Below are 20,106 nucleotides of genomic sequence, written 5' to 3' on the forward strand. Positions count from 1 at the left end.
CTCATTCCCAGTTTTGTAGAGCTCAACAGGCATTAAGAAGTCACTGCAGTTATGTAAAAATGAAACAAATATTTTGTTTTTCAATTTATATTTATTGTTTTCCTAGATAGCTACTAAGTTGTTAGGACATAAAGTCTTATTAAGTCATTTGGACCCAGTTGCTTAATAAATGAAACTGTTAGGTATTCCTTTGGGCCTGACGGTGATGGAAAGGAAAAAGTTTGGGAACCTCTGCGCTCACCATTTTGCCATTGGGAGAACCCTGGAGGGTCGTGATGGAGAAGGCCTTCTAGCCCAGAGAACTCACCCCGGTTGTCCACTCTGGGGAAACCTCTTCCTGTCCCCATGGCACATCAGCCTGGGATAATGCAATCCCCCTCCCTCTCTCTTTCATCCCCTCCCTCACACATACACACAGTTCTCCTTTCCCTCACATGAAAGCTAATGTCCCCTGACCCCAACCAGAGTGCCACATTCTAGCTGAGTTCCCTTTATTTTAATCTTTTGCCCCTTTTCAACCATGTCAGAAGGAAACTGGTTGTTTTACAACTTAAACGTAGTCAAGGTTCAAGTTGAGCATCTACCACCGACATGCAATCTGCCCCTCAGGTCAGATGTCACATTGTCAGCTCAGACCCACATGACACTGTGATAAGCAGACACACGAATGCACCCCGTCCCCAGAGAGCACTCAGACTTCCTCACTGCACCTTTCATAAATACACAGAGATGGACGATCACAAGACAAATGGACACCTGGAAGAAGCCTGGTAGTGTGGCAAAGGGGAGAGGTGTGAGGGCTTGGGTGGTGGGAGGGTGTTTAGTCAGGGATGTGGTCACTGAGTCTAGCGCAACAGGCACACTTTACATTCTCTAACTGCTTAGTTTACCATAACAGAAAACAGACAGCGGGAGGGTTGTGGAAACGTGTGGGCAGGGGCAGGGGAACTTGCTTTTTATTACTAACCGTGGACAAGTCACTTCTTGCTGTACCTCAGTTACCTCATCTATAAGGGGGTTTGATTGCCCATTGCTTGTCAAACTAGGGTGCCTGAGGTACTGTCACAGCCTGTGAGTGCTCCTGAAAGCCTTGGAATGTCTGTCTTTCTGGGATGTCAAGTTTCATAAAGATTTCAACTGTTAACCAGCAATCTAATGCCATGTGGTGTGCAGTTTGGATATTGTATGAACAGCTAAGGAATTACCCATTCTAGTGTGAAAGATGATTTGTTGCCAATTTTGTTCTGTATAATTGATATAAAACTTTATGGTGGGGGACAGACTCTGTGCTCAGGGCCTTGTCTCTAGGAAGATTTTTTTAAATTCCAAATGTTTTGTCAGGTCCAAATAGTTTAGAAGATTTAAAAAAAAAGATTTTGGGGGACCCCCACTCTTTTTACATAAAAGCATTTTATATCATTGCTCAGAATGCAAAATTTACATGTATTTCAATTATAGTAACTAATAATCGATGACACTTCATGGCCAAATAACTGTGTGTCAAGTGTTGTATTAATCTCTTTATATGATCCTCATAATTACCCAGTGAGATATTATTATTCCCATTTTATAGACTAAAAAAAAAAAAGCAAAAAAAACCCCACAAAAAAACTGGGGCACAGAGAGATGAAACAATCCACCCAAAGTCACATGTTATGAAACAATGGTAAAACCAAAGATTCTCCCTCCCCGCCACCCCCCACCCCCACCCCCGACGCCCGCTCCCCCAAATCTGGGCTCATTGCAAGAGGCTTTGGGATTTACCCCCAGACACGTGGGGCCTCTTTGGTGAAGCCTGAACAGCACAAGCCACAATGTTCTCCCAAGTCCAGCTCTGACACTCCTAAATCAATTTTAGCTAAATTGGTGGATTAAAGACTTCGCACACCGGGTGCCACTGGAGGAAGAAAGGCTGAGAAGGCCCCAAGCCTCCGAGGGTTCCCAGGGTTCACTAGATGGGGTCGCCCGACCTCTCGAGCGCTCCCAAACCTGCTGGAGGGCGTGATGCCTCTGCCTAGGCCACCGCCTCCCGCCCAGCCCGGGTGTTTCTAACCGTTGTCACCTAGCACTTCCTCGTTCCCGCGCGTCTCGGGTCCAGCTTTGCTACGCCCAGAGCCGGCGCTCCTCAGGCGGGAGGGGGTCAGAGGGGAGATGTCGCAACCGCCTCCCTCCCTCTTTCCCTGCCTCGGCGCTCAGCCACCTCCCAGATGAGCGCTCTCGCAGACAGCTGCGGGCCGCCGGCCGTCGGGCATGTCCCTTGAGTGCGCGCAGGCGGCGGGCACCGGGGACAACCGCACTCGCTTCCCCTTCTTCTCCGAAGTCAAGGGCGACCACCGGCTGGTGCTGAGCGCGGTGGAGACCGTCGTGCTATCGCTCATCTTTGCAGTGTCGCTGCTGGGCAACGTGGGTGCCTTGGTGTTGGTGGCGCGCCGACGGCGCCGCGGCACCACCGCCTGCCTGGTGCTCAACCTCTTCTGCGCGGACCTGCTCTTCACCAGCGCCATTCCTCCCGTGCTGGCCGTGCGATGGACTGAGGCCTGGGTGCTGGGCCCGGTCGCCTGCAACCTGCTCTTCTATGTGATGAGCCTGAGCGGCAGTGTCACCATCCTCACGCTGGCGGCCGTCAGCCTGGAGCGCATGGTGTGCATCGTGCGCCTGCAGCGTGGGGTGCGGGGCCCGGGACTGGGGGCGCGGGCCGCGCTGCTCGCGCTCATCTGGGGCTACTCCGCGCTCGCCGCGCTGCCCCTCTTCATCTTCTTCAGAGTCGTCCCGCAGCGTCTTCCCGGCGCCGAACAGGTGAGCGCCGGGCGGGTGTACCTGGCGGGCTGGCAGGTGGGGATCAGATGGAAACGGTAACCTGGGCTGAAGATTAACAACAACAATAGGCCATTTGTTGCACTGAACCGTTGTGTCCGGCACTGTTCCGAGCGCTGTGAAGTTTTCTCGCTTAAATTTCACTACAACCCTGCGATCTAGGTCCTATAAACGCCCGACAAAGCTCTGTTAAGTCCCCCAAATGCCTGTAAAGTGCACGGACTATTGCAAAATTAATGAAGTACCGGTGAGTTTAACAGCTAGACAGACAGAACTTCGGGGATCCGGAACGGCTAATCCCATTATATTGAAGTCTGCTTTCTCACCGGGTGCGGCAGTACTTTTATTATCACCTACTTTACAGACGAGAAAGCTGAGGCACACAGAGGAATAGCTCGCTCAGGGTTTCTCACCCTTAGTGCGAGTGGGAGCTGAGATCGTGCTCAGCAGATGACGTGTGGGCTGGGCTAGGGTCCTGCTTGGAGAACCCGCGGGCAGGAGGGTTTGGATGGGCCTGGGAGACAGGGCATTCGAGACCCAGGGACCGCAGACCCAGTGCTGCCTGTAGGGAGATTGTGACTTCCTCTCCCGGAGTCTCAATTTTTCCAACTGCAAGACAGAGGATTAGACTAGACCACAGGACATTACCCTGAAAGTTTTGGTTGATGGGTGATTTCAGGATATCTTGGGCGCCCGAAATGTTCCCCAGATTTCAGGGGCTAGGCCCATGAGCTTTATTCTGGGCAGCGCTCCCAGAGTTGTCATTGGGATCATGGGGCAGGTGAGGGGAGTTGGGAGAGGGTCCACGATCTAAAAAAGGTTTTGCGGACAGCTCATGACTTTGGCTGGGGTCCAGTCCAGTCCTGCGCTCCGTAATCACGGGCACTGGTCTGAGCTGCTGACCTGCTCTGCCGCTGAAGGGTTTGCGCGCTGCGATTCACCCTGGGCTCAGGCGGGGGAGGACAGTGGCCGGCGGGCCTGGCTGTCATCCAGTGTGTTAGGGGCAGGCAAAGGACATAGGCTTGTGAGCCCTAGGGGAAGGTGCGAGTCCTCGCTCTGGGCTCAGCCTCTCCCAGGGTCTGCTGAGGCTGGGGTTTTCATCCCTCCTTTTCCCTACAGAGGTTGCAAGGCCACGAAAACTCAACCCTGGCACTAGGAGGGAGTGTGGGGCCCCTGTGCACAAACCCCAGTCCCAAAAAGAGGCCTGTGCAGAGGCTGGCAGGGGCTGGGAGGGTAGATAGTGAGGGGGAACCAGAAGTCACCCAGGGAAGGCTTCAAGCTATGAAGGTGAACACCTGGTCAGAACCAGGTGACGTCCCCCTGGGTGTGTCCTCCGGAGCCTGGACACAGAGGTAGTTTTTTTCTGCGGGTTTTCCCAGATCAGTCTGTTACACAGCCCTTTTATTCGGGTGGGGGTAGGGTGGGGAGAAGTCTGCATCCTATGTAAGCAGTATCTTTCTTCCTTTTTTTAAAAAAACACAAATCAAGTCTAAAAGTCTGTTTCTTACTAGTTTACTTCTTGTGTGGAATATATTGTGGGGGTTTTGCTTGTTTGTTTGTTTTGTGACTAGCAGGTGGGAACTGTCTAGTATCACTTGATCATAGGATATGTAAGCCTATAGCATGTCCCCTCATATGGGAGTCAGGAAAGCTGGGATTAGCTAAACTGGTGGGTGCCATTGGCATGGGCAGACCAAGGACCCTAGCTTAGTGGGCAGGTTTGTCCTCCTCAGCTCAGATACACTGAGAATTAAGGTGGATCACAAAGATGCCTCTCACATAAGTGAAAGACCAGGCCTTATTCCAGACCAATTGGATTACTGGGAGCTGGGGCTCTGCCATCAATCTTTTGATTTTTTAAGTTATTCTTGCTGAGTTACATTGTTTCTGTGTTTTTCATAGAACTTGTTTTTATTTTATTTTATTTTCTTACAGAAAAATTGACACTCAGGGAATTAAGGATCAAATACAATATATCTTAAGGGTTTCCAGATGTGTATCTTGTGGCTCTCCCTTTTAGAATTGTTTCAGGTACACTTTTACTTAACTGGCAAATAACGCTAAAAAATGAGGCTCATGTCACCTCCAGGCCAAAAGCTCAGACTGAAACTGCTTGCTGACATGAACATGAACACAGGTAGTTGTTTGAGCGAGAAGGTCTTCCCACAGATGGGGCCATCTGTGTCGGGCTACTCTGTATTTTACCCCTGGTAGGGATCTATGAGTGGCCAAAGCCCTCTACGTTCCACTTCCGGAATGACCAGAGTTGTACTGCAAGGTGCTTCCATGGAGATCTGTGTTATGGTGGCCTTCCCTCCGTTCCCTTCGGAACTGGGCACACAGACCCCTCTTGTTTTAACGCAGAGACACCTCCTTGGTCTTCAGAGCTTTAGGAGAGGAATTTGGGAGAAGGCGCAGGGAGAGAATGAGCACGCACAGCACCTCAGAAGATTGGGGGCCAGGCGAATTGGCTACAGGAGCCCTGTTCCCTGAAATTAGTAGAGGTAGGGAGAGGAGCTTGGAATGAAAACTCTACAGTCATTTCCAGCTCCCCATTCTCTTTGTCTTTCCCCCTTTGTGGTGTGCACGCTCCCACCACCCCACCCCCACCTCACACTCATATACCTGCCAGTAAGCCAACAAACAGAAAAAAAAAACACCCAATTCCTCAAAGGCTGTGTCTTGAGCAAGCAGAAAACTTCTTGTTTTACAGGTGAGCAAACAGGCTCAGTGGTTTAAGAAATAAGTTGAAAAGAATGAGAAATAGGAAAAAAAAAAGGAATGTGGCCATTTAAAGAAAGTGACAGAAGGATCTAGTCTAGACTGAACTGAGTCTCACATTAAAATTAGCAGAGGCTTGTTTTCTCAGTCCTCTGTTCCCAGCTTCCTGGCTGTAGGTTCGGCCTGCCCCCACCCACTTGGACATGAAATATGGAGGTTTTGGATGGGGGACATTTTCCTACTCAAACCACTGGCTGAAAGAACTAACTAACCTCAAGCACAGACTGACTCTCTCCCCTCAAAAAAAGCGCTTGCGAGGGAAACAGTGCCTCTCTGAGCTTTCTGATTATCTGGACTCCCCACCCCCCACCAAACCAGGAACATGTCTCCCTTTGTCCATTTGGGCAGTGGGTGCGTCATAGTCCAGGGTGGACTAAACTTCCCTGAAGGGTGGATGAAATGATAGACATTCCAGAAAGTGCTAGATGATTTGCTATTAGGAGTGTGGGCTTTGGAGTCAAACGCTCTGAGTTTAAATCCCATCTCTGCCATTTAGGAGCTGTGTGACGAAGGCAAGTGTTCCTGCCTCTCTATACCTCACTTTCCTCATTTGCAAAATGGGCATGGTAGCAGCATTAACCTTATAGGATTGTCATGGGAACTAATGTTCAGTAAATGGGCCAACATCTGGCACCTCCACAGTTAAGTGCTCAAGAATTGCCAGCTATTATTAGCATCCTTATCTTTGGTTATAAATATTTTAAACATTCTTCAAACAGCATAATTCTTCTGATCGCTGTAAAATAATAGACTGCCATTTTGAGGATGGACACATCCTAGTAACTTAGACATCTCAGCTAGGTCTGCTCACCCTGTTCCAATGAGATTCCTGCTTGTGTGTGCTGTGGCCCTGGTGGGGTGGTGGTGACCCTCATCGGCAGGTGGGGAGGACTGTCCACCCTGGCCAGAATGTGCTGCCCATTTCTTCTATAAACATTTACTAAGCACCCCTCCCTCCTGCCCTCACCACGAGTCACATGACCAAGACACTGTCTTTCTCTTCAAGGGGGTGCATTTATCAAGCACTCAGATAGTCCCAGACACAATTCAGTTTTCACAGTTACCTGCAGTTAGGAAGTTTGGACTTAGGTGGTGAGAGATGGCCTAGTCTGGGATGGGATGGGCCAGTGAGAATGAGATATATGAGTGGGTCAGATAGGTATTAAGGCAGAACTTAGAAGTTCCCTCTGAGTTAAGAGGGAGAAAGAAGAAGGCAGAAGGCTAGTACTCAGGTTTCTGGCAGCTTGGGGGATGGTGGTACCATGTCCTGAATCAGTGACTACAGGAGATGGAACCTTTTGGGAGTGAGACATTGGAGGCTTGACATGCCTGTGAGGCATCCTGCAGAGTAGTGGGGTGAATCTGGGGTTCAGGAGAAGACTGGGTTAAAAGAGTAGATTGCAGCAGCATCTGCGAAAAGAAGCCATGGAAATGGACGAGGTTTTCAGGGAGAGGTAAAGGTTGGGTGGAGGATGATACAAGTCCTGCCTTCATCCCTTCTGGTCTTGACAGTGAGCTCCCTGCTTCATTATTTCCCCTGGATGAAACCCCATCCTTCCAGGCACAGGTGACACAGCCCCTCCTGGATGCAGATCCCCTGGGTGTCACCACTCTCCTGTCACCTGGAATTCTCTGGGTGCTTCCAATTTGCTGCCCTATGTTGACATTTCCTAGTGCCTCTCCCTCCCTGACTGCACAAAGCCCATTCTCACTGTGGCTTCACAGTGGCTCAGCCTCCATGGCTTGGGTCAATGAGTGGTTGAGCCAACAAATCAAAGAATAACTCTACTTCTATATTTAAGTAACAAAGCAGGCCTACCTCTTTTGGTTTTTAAATTTCCTTTTTAAAACTAAATGTGCAGGGCCGGCCGAGTGGCACGATGCTTAAGAACTGGCTTGGGACGCCAGAGGGCCCCGGTTCAGAGCCCACATATGAGGGCCAGTGACACTGCCCTCTACAGCTAAGATGCTGAACAACAGCTCAACCTGGAGCTGGGCTGCTGTGAGTCGCCAGCGACGACGTAGGCTGCAGCCCCTGTGGCAGTGGGTTGCCATGGGCTACCGTGTGTAGCCAGCAGCCAGCGTGAGTGGCCGTCCAGAAGCCGGCAACTGATCTGCCTCGCCCGGGAAGAGTGCAATGATGGTGCCAACTTGGGCCAGTGAAGCAACGTCCTCCACAACTAGACAGAAGAACAAAACGACAGCAACTTGTCTGTTCCCCTTCCCCCAATTTCCCAGCGCTGTTCCCATTCCCCAATTCCCCAATAAAAATCTTAAAAAAAAAAATCAAATGTGCAGAAAAAGTACAGAGAGTATGATAACACTTGTGCCACCACCTTCCAGATTTTACTCACTGCCAAACTCCTATAAGTCACAGCCTGGGAGAATACCTAGAATCAAAATGACTTAAGGGGATTTTCCCATAGAAACAAAATTGTAACACCAAGTTAGATCTCTAACTATGAGCCTGGTGTGTTTTTTTGTTTCTTTGTTTGTTTTTTAATGAGAATAAACATTGCATTTAACCAATGATAGCATATAAAGCTTCCTAAAGAGCATATAAATCTGTCATTTAGTCTACACAGGCCAGCCACAATGTCTCTTAGTTCATTTACAGGGGTGCTGTGCAGAGTTCTTATCTTACTTCCTTATCACACTCTGTGCCTGGAGTGGATGCCACAAATCAAAGGTGAAAGAGCATCTTCATCAGAGGCATGGAATTTGGGAGGCATCCTGGGGCAGGTTCATTGTCTTTGTTGAAAAATTAGCTGGTTAGGTTTGCCAAACTGTCATGGTCATCTATGTTTTGTATTTGATCACCATTTCTCTTAAGGATTAACTTTTACTGCCATTTATTTGCTCTTATAAAAGTCATTTAGGCACATTATAGAAAATTTAGAAAATTCAGATAAACCAAAAGAATAATAATAACTTAAGAGTCCCATCTAGAAACAGACACTGTTTATTTCCTGGAGTGTATCCTTCCAGTCTTTTTTTTTAAACGTGTGTGTGTGTGTGTGTGTGTGTGTGTGTGTGTGTGTGTAGGTACGTGCATATCTGTTCATTCACACTTACACATTTTTTTCAACAACACTGGGCTAAGACAAGGCATATTGTTTAGGGATCTGTTTTTTTGCCCCTAATGTAGGGAGAACACCTTGCTCTATCATTACACATTCTTCTACATAATCTTGTTAAGCCTGGGGAGGTTTTGCAAACATTCTGGAGAGGGCTTTTGGAAAGAGTTGGGGCCTCTTGGGGGTTTTGAGAAACAGCTCTGGGATCATCTGTTTTTCTGCCCTCCTTGTACAAGTATAAGAATTACAGACCACGTCACATTCAGGGCTAGAATCTGTGTCGTCTGATTACTGCTTCAGCATATCTGTTGGTACGTGTTGCCCACCAATGTAGTAGAATGAGGGGATTGTGGTTGGCAGAGAGCTGAGTACAAGCGAAGGCTGTGTGGATTATCTAAAGAGCCATGGTCACCCACTGCCAATATTCAGAAGATCCTTGAGAGACACAAGTTTCTTTCCAGTCACCAAAATGTAGAAAGATCCAATAAACTTTCTCCCGTCAGGTGTGGACAGTGGGGATTGGTATGGAGGAACAAGTATTTGGAATGCCCAGTGTGAGCCATTCAAACAAAATAAGAAAAGCAAGCAACATTCTCACTCCCCTTTTCAATATACAAATAGAATTAAGTCATTCTTCCCTGCTTGACTTGCCTTAGAGTTTTCCTGGCAGGTCCTTGGATATCCCTTGTAAACACTTAGCTCTTTAGGGAAAATATTGTATGATTAAAAGGACTACATCATTAATGTTATAGACTATTATTTTAGGAGACTGTTTCTAAGTCTCAGTTTCCTCCTCTGTGTAATGGGGCAAGATAGTAATGTATTTCAGTAAGGTTTTTATGAACATTCAATGAGATAACGTACATAGAATGCTGCCTGGCACAAAATAAATTTTCAATGAATATTAGAATATTTTCTGTTGATACTGAAGAAGTAACTATGTGACTGTATTTTGAGTTTGACTACTCACTTATGATACATGTTGGGAAATGATAAAAATTCTTTGTTTTTTCTAGTGTAGCATTCAATAAATATTGCTTGAATGACTGACTGAATGAATGGTACTATGGATGATAATACTACTTCAGGACATTCTTGTCCACCCAAAATCAACAATGTGGTATTTAAAAATCTATTGCACATGTTTGGTAGTGTTTAAGGCAACTTGTTTTCTAAACAGTTTTGTTCCTATAGTCAAGCAGACACAGGAAGCTTGTGTTTGGGAGGATGGATAGGTAGGTAGGTAGGTAGGTAGGTAGGTAGGTAGGTAGGTAGGTAGGTAGGTAGGTGGGTAGGTAGGTAGGCGGGTAGGTAGATCGGACTCTTTTCATTGACTTATTTATTGGAAGAAAGTGTTGCAGCAGCTCTTACTATTTAGTAAGGCCCCCACTATTTTGGGGTTTGTATTAGTATCAAACATTTGAATTCAGCGCAACATTGTGAAGGCAGCAAGGCCACAAACCTTCACGCTCTTCCGCCACATTCCAGTGGTTGTATGTCTGAAACTGACAGAGAACTGTGGTTGTATCTTGCTCTAGGGCTGCGGCGTGCTCCTCTGGAGGAGAGGCACAGGAGGACAGAGCCCCGGTATCTGGGCACCAGTAGTGTCTTGGAGGAAGCCCTGGCCTTCTCCGATGCCGCTGGGCACTTTGTAGACATTTGAATACCCCCGGGTGAATACTTAATGCCTCTAGAGTCTAGACCATGTTGTCTTCAGCATACACAGTGTGACTGCACTGAAACCTGGTTCCTGTTTTGATATGCTTGTGTGTAGCACATCACTTCCAATCTTCGGAACCTTTCAGGGGTCATTTTTTTCATCTGTAAAATGAAAGCCTTGGAGAAGGCTCAAAGGCTCTTTGCAGCTCCATCCCAGGAAGTGGAAAGAGCACTGAACCTGGAGTCGTACCTGGGAACTGATGCTAGCTCTTACCAGCCTGTGACCCTGAGGCTCAGTTGCCTCCCCTAAAGAATGGGAATAATAATTATGATTATTCTGAGGTCAGAGAGAAATGATTTGTAAGTGGGGTCGTGTGGGTGGTGGAAAGAATTCTGGGATTTCTTGTCATGCCAGTTGGTTAGCCATGTAACACAGCTGTGTCAGTGCAAGGTAACCCCCAACTGGGACTAAGCTAAAGGCCAAATAAAAGGCTATCATTTAAATGACCTTCTCTTCCTTTTTGTAACCAGGAAATTTCGATTTGCACGCTGGTTTGGCCCAGCATTGCTGGAGAAATCTCCTGGGATGTGTCATTTGTTACTTTGAACTTCTTGGTGCCAGGACTGCTCATTGTGATCAGTTACTCCAAAATTTTACAGGTATGTTTGCTTTCAGACTACAGCTGAATTACACTCAGGCTCAGGGTGTTTCATGTGGAATCTTGGCATTTGCATGTCAGAAGTTACCTCGTGTTCACACCAGTCCAATCTGGTTCACTACCCAGGGCCACCCCCTCTGCAAAAAAAAAAAAAAAAAGTTATATCTTTGTGATTGTTATTATTCTTTTTCACTGATGACTAAATACAAGCTTATTATAAAAAAATTAAAGACCAATAGAAATGTGTAACACATAAACTAAAATCTCTACCCCCATTGTTAACAATTTAAAGTATGTTTTTTTCAGGTTATGTCTCTTAAAAATGTACATATATTCATACTTTTATGCTCTCTCTATATATATATGAAGAACCATATAAAATGATCAAATATCAACTACTTGTCATGATTGAACCCAATATTTTTTTTCATATTTGAGATATGTATTTACTATCTGCTCCTTATTTTCTTTTTTTCACTTAACACTATACCGTAACACCTTCCCCTATCAGTTCCTTTATCGCTGTCTCATTGTTTTTAATGGCTTCATGGTCTTCCGTCATGCAGCTGTGACATAATTTATTTTATGGGCTTTTGGATTGTGTCCATTGTTTTCCTGCCACACACAGCAATGTAGCAATAGAGAATGTACACTTCAGAAATCTTTTTATTGAAGTATAATATACATACAGAAAAGCACACCCAGCATATATGCACAGCTCACAAACTGACCACACTCCCAAAGCAGCTCCCAGAAACCGAATGAGAAACAGAACCTTAGCGGAAGCTCCCGCCTGCCACCTCCGGGTGCTAGCCCCCACCTCCAGGACATGTGCTTTTCAAAAGTGAGCTGAATTAGGACAGGGTCTCTACCTTTGAAGCAAGCATGTACAGGGACATAAAAAAGGCCTGCCTGCCTGTTTCCTATCTCTGGAGGCAGCCCGTTTCCATGTACAGTGCTGGCCAGGGCAAACAGTGTGTACATGTGTTCACACTTGTTTGAGAAGGTTTAGTGCAAAGCCTTTGAGTCCTCTCAGAGGTTTACAAGTGTTGAATCTTGGTTTTATAGCATACTATGGGTCATCTGGCAAACAAGGATATTGAAATGGAGCCCTGTAGGTCCTGCTTGCTGTCTGGCCACTTTTATGGCCCTTTCTTTGTAGCTGAGGATCTGTAACCTTTTCAGATGCTCAGAACCCAAAGCCATGCCATCCTCCATCCTGGTCTGCTAATCCCTGGGTCCTGTGGGAGATGTTATTCCCAAGACTTTTCCCCACCAGTTGACTTGTGATTCCACCCCCCACCCCCAACCCCTCCTTAAGTGATCTCCACATCTGGCGATTGTTTAAGGGTATGAGGCCTGTTCAGAGCCAAGGTCTGTAAAGTGCTACAATGGGGCCTTGAATGAGTAAGTGCTATGTAAGTGTTAGCTATTATTGTTATTTTAAAAGAAGTGAGGGGAAAAGAAAGAAAAATGTAGAATGAATTTTTTAAAAATTACTTAAGAAATATTTATGTAGTGTTTACAATGTGTCAGGAACTAACTCATTTAACCCTAAGAAGAATGACAGATGAAGAAACCAAGGCACAGAGAAATTAAAGTAACTTGCCCAATGTCACACAGCTCATAAGCAGCAGTATCAAAATTTAAACCCAGTATCATCAGGCAGTCTGGCCCCGGAGTCCTTTAGAGGCCAAGAGGGCTTTTGTCTTCTCCTTTCACTCATGTCTCAGACTTCTCAGCTGCCTGCTAAGAGAGGACTGACTTATTCTATGGAAAGGTTTCCCACCCACCCCTTTATCTTTTTCTCAGGCCAGGGCCCACCTGGGGACACTTCCCTCATGCATGGAACAAAATCCAAAGCTCTTACCTTAAAGCCCTATGTGATCTGTCCCCTACCAGCCCCTCTTACCTCATCTTCTCCCCTCTCTTGTGTCCATGTTGGCCTTGGGGCTATTCCTCGCATACACCAACACACTGCTGCCTCGTGGTCTTTGGACCTGCCGTTTCCTCTCCTGCATCTCTCTTCACCAAATTTCTGCATGGGCCATCCCCGCCACTTCATTTAGGTCTCTATTCAAAAGGCTGTTCTCCAGAAAGACTACCCATCATTCACTAGTTACCCTGATTTATTTCTCTTCAAAGCACTTATAAGCCCTGTCATATTTCAGTTATGTGTGTTTGCTTGTATATCATCTACTTTCCCACCAGAATGCAAACTCCATGAGGGCAAAGACTTCGTTTACTATTGTAGCTCTGTGCCTAGAACAGGGCCTGGCTTATCCATCGTAAGTGCTCAATAAACCCTGAATGAGTAAGGCAGAAGTCTTGGATCACATTGAAAGGCCAACAGTGCCTTCTTCTCTTGGCAAAATCACTGGACAAAGAGTCGTAAGACCTGGGTTCTACTCCAAGCTTTATCACTGTGTGACCTTAGGCAAGTCACTTAATGAATATGGGCTTCAGTTTTCTCTGGAGCTAAATGAGCCTCAGTGGACTGTTTAACACAACACAATGAGAGTGCTGATATGATAATGTTTTGAAAATCACAGTGTTAATGCAAATATAAGGCTCTAATAAAAGTATTTCCCATCCCACTAGCAAAACTATTGCCCATTTCCCAGGAGGACTATGACATTTATCCTCACTTTGCGCCTGTGGGTTTGCCAGGCCAGTAGCTTGGAGGCAGGCAAGTTGCTGCCAGGCGAATGGAGGGTCTGGGCAGGTCCTCACAGTGTGCATCTCTCTCCCCCTGAAGATATTCATACTCAGAGACACTGAATCAGCTTTTCTGCTGAGGTTTTCTTCTGTTTTGTTTTGTTTTGTTTTTCTGTCAAGAGCATAACTCTGTAAAATCAATGTTACTTGGCCGTACTCATACAGACACAATTAGCAAATCATCTGAAGCCATGGGACACGGAACTAAGCCACCCACCCCTTTCCCACCAGCCCAACCCTCTCACCTGTCAATACTGCCTCTAACTCAGGTTCCATCTCTAGGCCTGAGAAGTGCCTCTTTCAAATCACCTTGATGTTTTATTCCTCTAAAGAAGTCTCTAGGGCATTTTCTAGAACTCCATGGGATGTTAGATGTTAGAAAGCGTTCCAAGATAGAGTTTGGGAAATGCTGGGTTAATCAAAGTTAAATGGGTTTCTTTGCTGCAGGACTTCTCAGAGCTTTTATTATGCTAATGTATTTTGGGAATCTCCAACACAGGAATAGAGCAGGCAGCATTGCCAAATCTGACAACGGAGCCCTCTTTTCTGGACTGGTGCTCTATGGAATCTCGTTTGGGAAACTGCTCTCAAGTCCCTGCCCCAGTTAGGAATTGAATGCAGGCTTCACCTGGGTTCTTCCCTTCGGGGCCGCTTCATGTGCTCAGGGCAGTGGCCTTATCCACCCTTCTGCCTTCCCTGCATCCTCTTTCCTTATGACTCAGCCATGCTATACATCTTCAGTGGCCTTTTCCAATCAACTGTTTCCCAGGAATATAGTCTCCCAGCCACTCCCAAGTGCCTTCAATAAGGCTGTCAACGTTAAGTGTTGGGCTTGGTTTACACTGTCACCCAGCAGCTGTTGTCATGGCAAGATGAGATGCTTCTACCCTTTGTGACAGTTTATGTGTTTCTTATTCCCTCTCCCTATTCCCCACTACACACTAGAATGGAAGTGCAGGGTGGGCAGGGCTCTCTTGCTTAATGCTGTATGTTCTGCACCTGTAAGAGTGCTTGGCACATAGTAGGGGCTCAATAAGTATTTCTTGAACGGGATTTAGTCTGTGGCTTGAAGTTGGAAAATCCTTGCCTATCTCAGAGTTTAAACATGAAGGTGTTAGGTAGTGAACAAACAGCCCTTTCCCCACTCCTGACCCTTATTTCCCAGCTTTGGGGCCTGTTTGCTGATGATAGAAAGGGAGGGGAGGTGGGCACTCCGGAAAGAGGGAGTCTGTTGTCTGACGATTCTAATCAGGAAGTTAGTGATTGACCAAGCAGCTTCCAAAAGAGACCCGATGCCCACGGACCTGAGCTGTGTCAGCAGGGAGTGGCCTCTCCCTGCACCTACCTGTCAGCAACCATAGTCTGGTGGCATGGAGTGGCAAAGGGTGTGAGGTGGGGAGAAGTTTCCCTCACGGCCTTCAGATACTCATGTGAGTGTGAAGGTTTAAAAAGGAACTGTCTTCAAAGGCCTGGGGACAAACACCAAGTCTTTTGTCCTAGATTAGTTCTCATATTTTAGTGAGCAAGAATCTCCTGGGGAGTTTATGAAAAGTGCAGATTTCTGGGCCCCACTCAGACCCACAGAATCAGAATATCCCAAGCAGGTGCCTTTTATTGAGTGCCAGGTGACTCTGATGCAGTATTCTAAGAAGGCTGTTTTAAGCCATTCTGATCTTAGAGTTAAACTTGCCCACATTGTGAATGATGGTAATTGCCTTCTAATTACTTCCCCTCCTGAGATTCAAAAATCTTAGGGGAATGGGCCTAGGAAAGCCCGCTAATGATGAGATTTGTGGCCATTAAAATCTCCAGACATGTAAGCACCCACCTGCATGGCCACAGCAGAAGGACATAGGGCCAGATTAAGAAACTGGGAGTTAGCAAGGACCATGCATGTGGCCAAAATGTTCTGAATTGAATCTCTTCCCTAGACAGAGGTCACAGGCTGGCACAAAGCATGTCAGGCTAACAGGTACAATGCCCCATCACATCCTGGGCTAGCAATGTACCAGTTTGTCCTCCTCATCCCATCACCAGCCCCTGCCCCCAACAATCTCTTGGCACCATTGAGCAAGTCATAGAGGACAGCAGGCCTTCTGCCCCCTGGCTATGCTTAAAGGACAATTAGAATTAGGCAGAAGGGCAGGATGCACCTGAACACTGGACACTTTCCAGACACAAAGGAGGTCAGACCCACCCAGCCAGCCCAACACCTTCTGCCCGAAAGACCCTAAAAGGGCAGCCCACCTTCTCTCTCACAGACTCAGCTTTCATGGGGCTTTTGCTCTGAAGTGAATATTTCCAAGGCTCCTGTTTTCAAAGTAGCTGGGCTAAACCCTCTCTCAGGATCTTAATTCTTCACCTGTTACAATGAAAGGGTGGAGTAGGCTCGGTTACTCAAAGCGTAGTCCTCAGATCAGCAACCGCAGCAGCACATGGGAGCTTGTGGGAAATGCTGAATCTTAGCCCCATCCCAGACCTGCTGAACCACAGTTTGCAAGTAAACAAGAAGCAAGGGTCAGAGTGAGATGCATGGCATGGTCCCATTTGTGTACAAAGCAAAAGTGCAGTAGCCGATGATCCCACAGCCAGGCATGTGTGTGGAGGTGGAGCATTTCCAGGACACACGGAAACTGTTTGTTCACTTTGGTCACCTCCAGAAAGTGGAAATGGAGGATACACAGGCTAGAGGCCTGATAGTTTTTTTTTTACCTCACATTGTTTGAGTTTGAAGCACAACTCAGTTATGCTTTTATACAATTAATTACTTAACTCCTTCAAAAAAAAAAAAAAGAAAGAAAGAAAAGAAAGAAATAACAGGACAGCTGTGTGTCTTAGTCTATTTGGACGACCATAACAATATACCACAGACTTATAAACAACAGAAATTTATTTCTCACAGTTCTGAAGGCTGGAAGTCCAAGATCAGAAACCCAGCATGGTAGGGTTTTTGTAAGAGCCCTCTCCTGGGTCGCAGACTGCCAACTTCTCACTGTGTCTTCTCAAGGTGGAAGTGCCGAGGGAGTTCTCTAACCTCTTTCCTAAGGGCACGAATCCCGTTCAAGAGGACTTTGTCCCCATAACCAAATCACCCCACCCCCCAAGGCCCCACCTCCTAATAGCATCACCTTGGGGGTTAGGTTTCAATATATGAATGGGGTGGGGGGGTACGTTCAGACCATAGCAATGTGCTTCTATTCACATACCCCTCTTGAAGACCATGCATTTCAGGCTTTTTACTACCCTCATCAGCTCTCTTTACGAGGTGGACGATTTTCTGCCTCGTTTCTCAGGGTGCAAGCCAGGTGCCCATTTCTCCAGCCCACTCTAAGCTCCTGCAGTGCTTCAGCTCTTTGAAAACGAAGCTCTCTCCGCACAAAATAGTCCCAGTGCAGCGGGGGCAGCAGATTTCAACTCTGGGGCCCTCTGTTCTTCCTAAATCAAAACCCCCTGACAATCTGCACTCAGTCGTGGCTCCAGCCCTGTTTTGTGTTCCTGCAGATCACAAAGGCGTCGAGGAGAAGGCTGACAGTGAACATGGCTTACTCGGAGAGCCACCAGATCCGCGTGTCCCAGCAGGACTTCCGCCTCTTCCGCACCCTCTTCCTGCTCATGATCTCCTTCTTCATCATGTGGAGCCCCATCATCATCACCATCGTCCTCATCTTGATCCAGAACTTCAAGCGAGACCTGGTCATCTGGCCGTCCCTCTTCTTCTGGGTCGTGGCCTTCACGTTCGCCAACTCGGCCCTAAACCCCATTCTCTACAACATGTCACTGTTTAGGAACGAATGGAGGAAAATTTTTCGCCGCTTCTTCTTCCAGGACAAGGGGGCCATGTTTACAGACACGTCTTTCAGAAGAAATGACCTGTCTATTATTACCAGCTAATTAATTTTTCTCTGTAGGCAGTTTGTCACTCTCTAACAAGCCATGGTGTGTTTTCAAAGGGAGTTAATTTCCAGGATCATCACACCTGAGTATCCCAAGAAAATGAAACCTATGCAAATTATACATTTATAGCACCAGTAAATTAAGGGGTGGTCATTCAGTATAAGAATGTTATCCTTTACAAAAGGATTTGTTATGGGTTCCTTTAAATATGAACTTTTTCAGTGTGTTTGTAATATGATTGAATAAAATTTTTATTTATAATTGTTCAGCAATCACATCTTCTACATATAAAGCCACACCTTGCTGGTTTCTGAAGTAAGTCTTAAGACTTATCTAGGACTCAGATCTCTCTGCTGAAGGGTCACTGAAGGGTCACGGCCACCCTAGGTCTCCGCCTTGCACTTATAAGGCCTAAAGGATCATTCATTAATTTCAAAAACGCTCGAGGAATTTCCAAGGAACAATTAAAGGTGACATATTTTTGTCTTTTAGAAGAAATGCTATGGACCCCTTTAAGAGAAGCAGTGTCATGGACTCAGAGAGAAAATGGGATGACTCTAAAACGTGGGGTGGGGGTTTGGGAGATGATCTTGGGACATACTTTGAGAAGGTGGAGCAAACACAATTTATTGATGGACGAGATGTAGAATGTGAGGAAAAGAAGACTCAGGGGTGACTTTCACATTTGTAGTCTGACACTGTTTGGGTGGTGGGACAGGCAACAAAAATGGGGGGAAGACTGGGGCTGGGAGAGCCAAGAGTTGCATTTGGGGCTTGTAAGTGTGAAACCTCAGGGAGATCCAAATGGAGAGTAGGCAGTTGGATGCAGGGATGTGGAGTGTGGGCCTGATGATTGATATAATGTTGGGAGTCATGAGATAGGGTTTACAGGCCTATCCCTGGGAGAGAAGAGAGAGAGAAGAAACCAGAGCTAAAGAGGACCCAACAACATGCCATCACATGGAAGTTGGGCCCATGGCTGGAATGCATAGTAGCTCTGGGCCTGGCATATAGTAAGTGCTCAACAAGTCTTCATTGCTGAGTATATCAGCACCAGTAGTTGCCATTGCTCATGGAATTTCATGAGTTGCTTGCTTCTGAAGATTTATGGTGTTCACAAACTCGAGAATGGATTTTTGGGTTCATCTTTAGTTAATAGATTTGGTGAATTAAAGCTGTATTTTGAAGTGATGTGTGGCTATCTTATGGGTCTCTGGGCTTGTTAAACTGAAGCTGACCAGCCTGGCTCTCACAGTCTGCTGTTCTGTGTGATGACAGGCAGGGCTTTCCCATACATGGTCACTTGGCTCCTCCCTCTTTGTTGGGAGAACAAGAACATTGGGGTGGGACCCAGGAGCCTCCCATGGGCCCTTGATATGCCAGCACCTAGGCAGACATCTCCATGCACACGGGAGAGAGGTGCCCTTCCCAACCTCCCGACATACTTCATAGCTGTCAGCTGGGCATTCCCAGTGTTTACACAGCTCCTAAATGCTCTCTAATTGAATCCTCACTGCATTCCATCAAACAGACACTGTTTCCCCATATTTTACAAAAGAGTGAGGCTCAGAGAAGCAATGTAATCAGCCTCAAATCTCACAGCTAATACAGAAGGTGCCAAAAAAAATGTATGCACATTTTAAGAAAGGGAAACACTGTATTAAAACTGTAATTTTAATACATATATATCAATACATACCGATAACAAAAGATGAATACAAGTCGTGTGTAGACATTTGTTTGGCACCCCCGGTATATCTCTAAGTTGGATTTTAACTTAAAACCAATACTCTCTGGTACCAAAGCCTTATTCCTTTTCAAGATGAGAAACTGAGGCACATGGCTTTTGCATGTGGTTATACACTAATGTTCACAAGTGCTGCTGATGGAGTGGGACACTGGTATTTGCTCCAGTCCCGGCTGCTACTCCATCCCCTTTCCTGCATGCTCCAGGTGGGGGGCGGGGGGAACACCGTGATCTTCCTCCAGGCCTGGCTTCCAAAGGCTTCATGTCCCAATTCTGCCAGGAAAGCCTGAGGCCTCCTCCTTGCAACATTTTGGCCAAGTCTGAACTAGAAGTGAATGAAGTGCTAGAAACAATGAAAGGCTGGGGGGTGTTGACTAGAGCTCACCCAGGCCCATGCCTCTCATCCTCTCAAACCCAGCTGAGTGAGCTGGCTGTGCTGCCCGCCTCATGGGCCCAGGGCTGACTGAGGCCTTGGGCTCACTGGCCTGGCCTAGCCTACACTCACCTGCTCCTTTGGCCTTGGTGCCTTGTGCAGGTTGGCAGTAAAGGCCTTCCTGGGTTAATAGGGAACACCCTTTTTCAGGAAGTTGGGAGAAACCACAGTTATTAACAATGGAGATTAGACACTAGAATAGGCCAAAGGTCATAAAGATCCAAGGAGGGAAAACCGCCTTCTGGGATATAAAACTGTACCCTACCCAACCATCTACAGCACTGCTCAACTTGACACACACGTGAACACAAATAAAAACCCAAA

At 46.7% G+C, this 20,106-nt stretch overlaps 1 protein-coding gene across 1 annotated transcript; it reads left to right on the forward strand.

Moving 5' to 3' along the window:
- Positions 1-2,179: 2,179 nt before the first annotated feature.
- FFAR4 (free fatty acid receptor 4) lies at positions 2,180-18,876 on the forward strand. Its single transcript, XM_019639008.1, has 3 exons — positions 2,180-2,796; positions 10,863-10,991; positions 17,210-18,876. The coding sequence occupies exons 1-3, from the start codon at positions 2,251-2,253 to the stop codon at positions 17,597-17,599; spliced, it is 1,065 nt and encodes a 354-aa protein (XP_019494553.1). The 5' UTR covers positions 2,180-2,250; the 3' UTR covers positions 17,600-18,876.
- Positions 18,877-20,106: the final 1,230 nt, after the last annotated feature.

The sequence above is a fragment of the Hipposideros armiger genome, unplaced genomic scaffold (assembly GCF_001890085.2).
Source record: "Hipposideros armiger isolate ML-2016 unplaced genomic scaffold, ASM189008v1 scaffold_42, whole genome shotgun sequence".
In the NCBI taxonomy this organism is placed as follows: Eukaryota; Metazoa; Chordata; class Mammalia; order Chiroptera; family Hipposideridae; genus Hipposideros; species Hipposideros armiger.

Coding starts and splice junctions, on each gene's coding strand:
- FFAR4 (XM_019639008.1), top strand. CDS start 2,251: ATGTCCCTTGAGTGCGCGCAGGCGGCGGGCACCGGGGACAACCGCACT. Junction 2,797..10,862: donor GTCTTCCCGGCGCCGAACAG/GTGAGCGCCGGG, acceptor TTTTGTAACCAG/GAAATTTCGATTTGCACGCT. Junction 10,992..17,209: donor GTTACTCCAAAATTTTACAG/GTATGTTTGCTT, acceptor GTGTTCCTGCAG/ATCACAAAGGCGTCGAGGAG.